Here is an 8,667-nt window from a genome sequence, read left to right on the forward strand (position 1 = left end):
TGGAAGTCTTGTTCTCCTTAGGCTTTCCTTTGTTGTGCTTCATCTCGTGGGCGAGAGCAATGGCTACCGCTTTGTTGAGATCGATTGGATCGAGTACCTCGACATCATACCTGATATACTCGTCCAATCCGTAAAGAAATGCCTCCTTGCGCTTCACATCCGATTTGCGTAATTGAGTGAGTGCCGAGCTGCAAAACCCGATTAGAGAAAGACATAACCGGCATACCGTTTTGCTTGAGAGCTCACCAATCGTCCTTCAGTCGTGCAAGGTACTGAGGTGGCATAAACCACGCCTTGAGCTTGTCTTGGAAATCAGCCCAACTAAAAGAGAGGGGCGTGAAATCGTCGGCTGTCTCTAGGTGCGCGGCTAGCTGTGCCTCTTGCCATGCCTGGTACCAATTTATGGCATCACTGGCAAGGTACATAGCTGCCGTCAAAACTTTGCTATTGCCTGTTTTCTTAGTTGTCGCAAAATAAGCATTAAATTGATGCAACCAAGAATGAATAACAGTAGCATCCATCTTACCGTCATACTTACTGAAAGTCAACTTTTATGTGACTGGGTTGTGTGAACCCACATCGTGGCTTGCGCCACTTGACAAACTCCCACGATCTTTGGGTGGTTCGGTCTTCGAGGCTAGGATTTGGGCTATAAATTCTTGATTGCGAAGCTCCCTTTGAGCTTCACGCTTGGCCTCCTTTTCTGCTTTGCGTTCTTTTCGTTCAACGCGCTCGCGTTCGAGAGCAAGTCGCTGTTCTTCTTGTTTTGCGGCAAGCGCAATGCGCTCACGTTCCTGAGCAAGTCGATTTTCTTCTTGTTTTGCAGCAAGTTTGTCGTTTCTTTCATCGCGCTCGCGGTCCTTGGCTTCTTGTGCACGGTCCTTTGCTGCTTGTTCTTCTGCTTTGCTTGCGAGTTGTGCCAAGGCAACTCGATTCGTTTCTTGTTGTTGTGCCATCATGTCCAACATCGACTTGACCATCATCTCCATAGGAGTGAGGACAACTCGTGGCGTAGATGGCGAAGGGGGAGGGTTGGAAAAATCTCCTGGTGGGGAGAATCCTTCGTCGCCTCTCTCATGCTCATCACCTGAATGCGAAGTATCCATGCCGCTTCGGGTGACGACCATGCACTAGGATCTTGGGGTATTAAGCTCGCGAGGAACTTGGGTTCTTGAGGGTCTTGAGATTCTTGAGGTTCTTGAGGTCCTTGATTCGTGAGAATCCTGGGTTCTTGAGGTTCTTGAGTCTTGAGAGTCTGGGGTTCTTGGGGTTCTTGAGGTTTTCTTTCGCTTGCAAATCGCGTTGGAGAAGGATCTTCTCTTCACCCGAGTTCTACTCCTTTCTGCGGGCGCACCCCTTGGCGGCCTTGCGCTCACACCAAGGTTGCTTTTTCCCACCTCACGTCGATTGGCCGGCCGCTAAGTGCACAGTCCGCTCTCAATGAGTGAAAAGAGACACAAGGGGAGGCTGGACAAGCCCTTCTTTCTTGGGATTCCTGTCACTCTATAACAAAACACGATTAGGAATCGCCACACCCAAGTAAACTTGGGTTCGTGCGATCTCAACAAGCAAAAAAATTCTTCTGCTTCTTGTGGTTCTTTCCTTGAGTAATGCAGAACACTTCCAAAGCTCTCATACCAATGTTGGGTGCAGCGGAATGAATCTTGTATTTTCTCAAGATTAGTGATCTTTATTGCTCAAGGTTCCTTTCAGTTCTTAGGGAAACAGAGAGCTTTCCGTCTTATGGAGAGTGCTATGATCACGAACAAAGTGAGTGGATTGTGCGTGCAAGTGAATGAGACTGAGAGAAGGAGAGAGAAGAGATACGACACCGAGAGGTTGTAAAACCCTCCTCCGAAGGCCCCACTCTCGTCGGCGAGAGTGGTCTACTTGATTGCACAAAGGCATACAATGCGAATGCAATGGACTGATGCAATGGGACTATGCCGATGACGACGACGGTGATGACGGCGGCGACTTAGGTTGAAATCTGGGATCTTCTTGATGGCTGAAAATGACTGTTTCGGGCTGGTTTATGGCTGAAATTCACTGTCTTTGCCAGGGGTGACTTGGGGATGAAAAACGCTGACCTAAATGGGCATATGGGCTGCGTTTTTCCTTGCTTAAGATCTGCTGTTAAACGCTGATACTGCTGCTGTAAAACGTTGAATGGGGGAGGCCAAAACACTGCAGATCTGCTGCGTTTTGATGGCTGAAAGCTGAAGAGAAAAACGCTGGTTTAATGAGGGTTTTCTGGCGTTAGTACTTGCTGAAATTGTTGCAGATCTGCCAGCAAGTCATAGCGTTAGTGATCTTTGATGGTACTGCTGCCAATGGGGTAAAGCGCTGGTTCATAGGCTTGCTTGAAGGGGGAAAACTCCAAGGATGGGCTGATCTGCTGGGGACCAACGCCAGAAGAGGGAACTCCAATGGTGATGGCTCGATCTGGTAAAAACGCCAAGGATGGAAGTGGGATCTGCTGGCGATGGTGCTGCGGAGGGGTACTGCTGAGAAGTTTCCTGTTGAGCGGGAAGCTCCTACTGCCTCTTCTGCCAAAAAGTGTGAACTTTGGTTTGCTTATATATTAACTTAGCAAAATTGCCCTACCTACTTTTGTTGGAAAGTCACTTGAAAATAATAAGTGAAAATCCCAATAAATAGGAAAATAGGCTAAATGCACTGGAAAATTCCCCTAACTGATGCTAATGGATTCTGATGGGAATTCCGATGATCATGCTATGTGCAACCGGAGGATATGCATCTATGCTAAGTGACTGGGCATGCACGGTCTACGAATAGACTCACAAAAGTGCCAGATCATTGCTAATCTAACTTGATCGGACTGACTGAACCCTGATGTGGTGTAGCTTGTCCACGGACACATAGGGTTGGGATGTGTCACGTGACATCAAGGTTCCTTTTAGTTCTTATGGAAGGGAGAGCCTTCCGTTCTTAATGGAAAGTGCTATGATCACGAACAAAGTGAATGGACAATGTGCGTGCAAGTGTATGAGACTGAGAGATAGAGAGAGAAGAGAGATACGACACCAGAGACGTTGTAAAACCCTCCTCCGAAGGCCCCACTCTCGTCGGCAAGAGTGCTCTACTTATGATTGCACAAATTGGTACAATGCGTATGCAATGGACTGATGCAACTTGGACTATGCCGATGACGACGACGGTGGTGACGACGACGACTTGATGGCTGAAATCTATGGTCTTCTAACTGTTGAATTTCGGGACTGTTTCGGTGGCTGAAAATGACTGTTTTGGCTGCGTTTTTATGGGCTGAAAATGGGAAAACTTCTGCATCCAATTGGGGCTGATTCTACTACTGTCACATAGGCTGAAAAACGCTGCCTCTCTGACGCGGCTAGGGCTGAAAAACACTAACGTTGGGCTGCCTGAACCCTGATCATGGTGTAGCTTGTCCACGGACACATAGGGCTGGATGTGTTACGTGACTTTTCTTCTACTGCTTTTAGGCCTGAGATGCTATATAAGAATTGCCAAGGCCTCTCACCCTCAAATTTGGCTTGGGAGCACTGAGCAGAGAGAGAGAGGACCCTCGGACTTGTTACTTTGCTCAGAAATAAATATAAAAAGAAATACCGAAAGGGGCGCCAGATTTTGGGGCCCATACCTTTGGGCATGGAACTATGCCAGGCCGTGTCATCTCTCTTAAAGTGTGATTAAGTTTATGAAGTGATTTCAAGTTGCTCTCTTTCTTGTGCCGTGCCGAGATCCCGACTTGGGGTGTCCAAGTCTATTACACAGTATCATTCTCTTTCTCTCTCTAGTCTTTTGCACAACTCTCATGAAGTAAAAGGAAGTCTCTCAATCCTTAAAAGGAACCTTGAGTACGCATTGAGCACTAATCCTGAGCATTCATCGTCAATCACTTCCGCTACACATAACAATGGTATCAAGACTTGTTCCCGTCGTTTTGAGTACCTGGAAGTCTATATTCTAAGTTCGTATGACAAAGTTATGACACAAACAAATTGCCAGCAGCAATAGGTTAGCCTACAAACAGATATACACAGGTAATATCTCTTTTGTTTGACCCAACCAAGAAGTGATTGTACTCCTTTATGATAATGTAAAATTATGTTTTCTAATTTGATTATCGTGTGCAACTGGTCGCACAAGTATGTTGTTTTGGCTATTTTGTAGGCGTTGAAGAGACCTACGGGAGATCTACTCAACAGAGTGAAACGGAATCTCAGTAAGGTGTCATGAGATTGAAATTGTGATCACATTGCGACCCGGATTATGATTGTGGTTGCTATCCAAAGATTGAGATTGTGATTGAGATTGCGAGTGTGATTGTGATTGAGAGTGTGACTGAGATTGAGTGTGATTGTGATTGGGATTGAGATTGTGCACAAGATTGAGATTGTGATTGAGAGTGAGATAGCTCGAGGGGTTGTCACAAGCTACGCTCTTCCTGTAATCATTATCTTACATCAATACAGATTCTCTGTTTCGCTTGACTACTCTGTGTACTCGGTATTTCCTATTTATCAATCTATTTCTCTCTCCCATGTCGTGTCACAGATTTGCTCTCGTGCATCTCTCCCCCCTTTGCACATATGGTAATGCCCCACTAGTTGAGCTTCTCAAATAACCATGTACAATTCTATTGGTTTTACGCACATTTGCCAAGGCAAGAGCCTTCTGAACAGGAGCCGGATTAGCTAATTGCTAATCCCTCAAAGATACGCACACTCCCATCGCGACAAATTCTCCAATTCATAGGGGAATTGTCCCATTGAGTGTGGGAGCCCCTGAGACACGTGTAGGCGTGTTTGCTCCACTCAAAACGATCCAAAACAGAAAATTACAGCCTGTTGTGTTTATTTGCAGGTTTAGGGTGTCGCACCTACACTGCAAGATAACACCGAAGGCAAGCCTTGGGGTGCTTATACAGGGCTTTGGGCACCCAACAGTGACCAAAACAGAAAATTACAGCATGCTGGAATTGACCTGCAGCTCACCGGAAAGCTTCTAAAATGCAAGGGAAACTGTCCTAGACGTGTACTTTTGACCTACAAGCAGGGGTTTTGGCGCACTAGGATGGGCAGTGGGCAGAGGGTGAAGATCAGCCTAGTTTCTATAGATCAGCCCCAGTGTTTTCCTATTCAGCCCTAGCGTTTGTCATCCCCAACAGTAGGGCACCCAGCACCACCATGCAGACGATGGGCAGTAGGGGGATTCCTCCTTGCGTTTCCCTTCTCAAAGCACCGAGCAACTTGATGCAGAGCACCACATCCAGGGTGCAGGCAGCGGACTGGAGATGTCCTATGCTCTTTAGATGGCACCCTTGCCATGAGGCATGTCCATCTCCATCCCAGATCAATTCTCTTGCTAGGAGGAGATCCTTCCAGAGCCTCGCTTTCTCAAGAGGCTAGGGCAGCCCATGTGGAGACCATGTCAATGATCTCATGTGCAAGAGCAGTTGGCAGTGTCAGTAGCAGTCGCAATTGTGTACACCCATCAATGGACTAGAAAGCTGCAGCTATTTCCAATGTAGTTTGCAACACACCAGCAGACTTGGTTGAGTCCTTGGTAGAATCATTGTCATGGCTGTCCTCATCAAGCTTGCCTTCGCCTTTGTCCTTTTGAGAGCTCTTGCCTTTGCCTTTGGATGTACAATCCCAAGACAAATGACCACGCCTTCCACAATCATAACTCGTAAATGACTTCTATTTAGGTTCCGATTCAGCATTTGCCGATTCATCACTTTTTGAAACTCGAACCTTGCCTTGGGAGAATAAGACTGCTTCCTCCTCAATGAGAAAAGAGTTGATATCATCAAAATCCAGCTTTCCCTTCATGATTTGCAAGTGTAATGCCTTTTCCACCATCTCGTGCACCTCAGGCAACTTTGTAAGTACCAAGGCAACTAACTTACTACTAGTCAATGCACTTTTCCACCATCTCGTACACCAGAGTTACCCGGAATGCGGAATGGGAAGTTGGAACGGCGACGGGATCCCCCTCGGAACGGGGGAACGGTGAGGGGTCCGGAAAGGGAACGGCAAGAGGCATAAAAACACCCAAATAATGCATTTTTAAGCTATGTGTGATTGAATAATAGTAGTGTCAGAGTCCTATGACTCTAATACTCACAAAAAACTTGATTTGAAGACCATTCAACCTTACTATGGCCAACATGTGTCGTATACACTTGAGAGCTTGAGGGGGGAGGGACGTTCCTCGGTAACTACATCGTACACCTCAGGCAACTTCATAAGTACCAAAGCAACTAACTTACTACTAGTCAATGCACTTTCCATAGTCGAGTTGATCATGGATAACCATTGCCTTCATCGAAAATGATTGCATGGAAGTTCGGGCTTCAAACTTGATGGAAAATAATTGTCCAAGAAGCGTGACCACTCGCATCGTAGAGTCTCAATCAAACATAACTCCGAACTTTGAAATATTTCACTAGCAGTTTGCAAAGTTTGTACTAGGGGAGATATTTCCTTTGTGAGTGCGAGAACAATGGTTAACATGGCCTTTGCTATACTCGCATCCCCATCAAAAGAAACTCCTCATCCTAAAGTCGAGTCCATCTATGTTGTTGGACCTCACTGGTCTTGCCTCCATCCCGTCTACGATGTCCCACAACTTACAAGCCTTTTTGTAGAAACCACAGCCACATGATCAATTTCCAATGAGTTGTCGTAGGTAAGTTCATCACCTTTGCTTAACTAGGGGGAGGCATTATAGTACCAAAGTCTTGCAGAGAGAGGCAATTTCACGAGGAAGCCAATTTCACAAGGAAGACGAGAGAAAAGCTCCATAGTGGGTCCAATCCGCTCCTTAGATCCTAGTCTACGCCACTCGCAAGAGCCTTTGCCTTGGGCTTCTCTCATTGTCTATGCCGCTCTACAGCTGGGCCACTGTTTGTGCCACTCTACGGGTTGGACAACCTTACTGGCAGAGAACTGCTCATAGAGAGCAACAAGCGTTTTCAAAAACGATGTAAAGCCGTAAAGAGCCAGCATTTTAAAAAAACGCTACATTAAGCTTAAGCTCCAGCAAATTATAAATGCTAAGTAGCCACGTTGCAATGTGAAAGGAAAACCCAAACGGCTTAAAGAGCTAGCATTATAAATACACGGCTGAAAATTGTGCTCTCTGCCGCTTCGCGCCCTCTCCCATGCATCATCACCTTAGATTTCACTCTGGTCTACTACGTCTCCTGTTGATATTCCCTTAGATCTTTTGCTGACATTTCCCAGTGAGGCACTTAACTAAGCGTTCTAAAATGTGACTTCATAGGACTTTGATTAAGTTCTTCAGCTCTTGCTTCAATTTAGTCCTCAATACAATTCTTTGGAATACTAAATCCAAACATTTGTTTTGAAACTTGTACCTCCAAAAAAAACACCCGTTCTCATATGCATATTCGAGGAACTAATGGCTAGAATTGAAACCTTCAACATTGAAGGAAAACAAATTCTTCAAACATCAACTGATGCACATGAAAACAGTTGAGGGTTAAAGTTTTGAACAAGAACTGAACTGCAGCCATCTTCAAACCCCTAATTTCAACGAAAATTGGCTTGCCATTCCTTGAAAGGATTGGAAGGAAGGGCAAAAGCAGTGCACACATGTATTCTTTCAAAGAACTGGTGTACCAGCATAGACATGAGCATACAGCATGTCACATGTGTGCACGCGCACACACGATCCAGACGAGCAAAAAAGATGGCTAGGAGCTTACCTGAAATGGAGGGGCGACAGAAGAGAGTGTTCTTCCCAGTGATTTTTTTGCACGCTCTGCAAGTGTCAGAGAAGTAAAAGGCGATGACTTGCTGCTGCTTGTGAAGGCAGCAGCTTGTACGAGAAACCTGGGAGGAAGAGGGCCTCTGCATGTGAAAAGCTTGGTGTGAGGCAGTAGAGCTACCAGGTTCTTGTGAGCTGCTTGGCTTGCTGCGAGAGCTGATGTCCTCAAGGCCCTCTCCATTTCATTCCGACTCAATGACCACTCATGGCTGTTTGTATTGAGAAAGAGAGTTCAACACTTCAGGCTAGCAACTTTTTATCTAGTAGGAATTGCTTGGTTAGTGAGAATCTTAAGAAGAGGGTCCCTAATTGCTTAATTAGTGAGAATCTTAAGAAGATACCGGGAGATGCAGAGGACAGTGAGAAGGGGGGAGGCAAGTCACGTGGAGGCCATGCTTTCCTCTTCCCAATTTGGGCTCTCTCTCTCTCTCTCTCTCTCTCTCTCTCTCTCTCCTTGTTTGTGGACACGCACATGCTAGAGGCCCTACCAATCCGTGAGTGGTAGGGAAGTGAAGTTGTAGTCTCGTAGGGGAGGCGGAGGTGTCGGCTTGCAAGGACGCATGAGGTGTGTCAGTAGGGTCCATGAGGGAATTTGAAGGGTAGCACATCGTCAAAGGGGGGAGGGGATCTTTAGAGTAGTTAAAGACTTTATTTTAGTATCTTCCAATAGGACCCTTCAATTGAACAGTGGTTCATTCGTGTGGATCTTCAAAGATGTCGCCTTAGCAATGAAGCAGGAAAATGGAAGTGTCGCTAGATGGCGAGCAAGGGTCACAAGGGGCCTGCTAGAGGCTGTGAGACAGCGAGGGTGTCGCTTGGTCGCAGACCTTGCACGAGGGAGGATGGCGAGACAGACGAGCAGGG

General features: G+C 46.3%; 1 protein-coding gene across 1 annotated transcript in view; it reads right to left on the reverse strand.

Annotated features, from left to right (window-relative positions):
* Nucleotides 1-8,199, reverse strand: part of MCD1 (multiple chloroplast division site 1) — a 65,839-nt gene extending 57,640 nt beyond the window's left edge. The window contains exon 1 of the mRNA XM_086494041.1: nucleotides 7,742-8,199. Within this exon, the coding sequence (XP_086350167.1) occupies nucleotides 7,742-7,984 (243 nt within the window). The 5' untranslated portion in view covers nucleotides 7,985-8,199. The remainder of the gene's footprint in view (nucleotides 1-7,741) is intronic.
* Between the last annotated feature and the right edge of the window lie 468 nt (nucleotides 8,200-8,667).

Source organism: Adiantum capillus-veneris, chromosome 21 (assembly GCF_014529385.1).
Source record: "Adiantum capillus-veneris isolate H3 chromosome 21, ASM1452938v2, whole genome shotgun sequence".
Lineage (NCBI taxonomy): Eukaryota > Viridiplantae > Streptophyta > Polypodiopsida > Polypodiales > Pteridaceae > Adiantum > Adiantum capillus-veneris.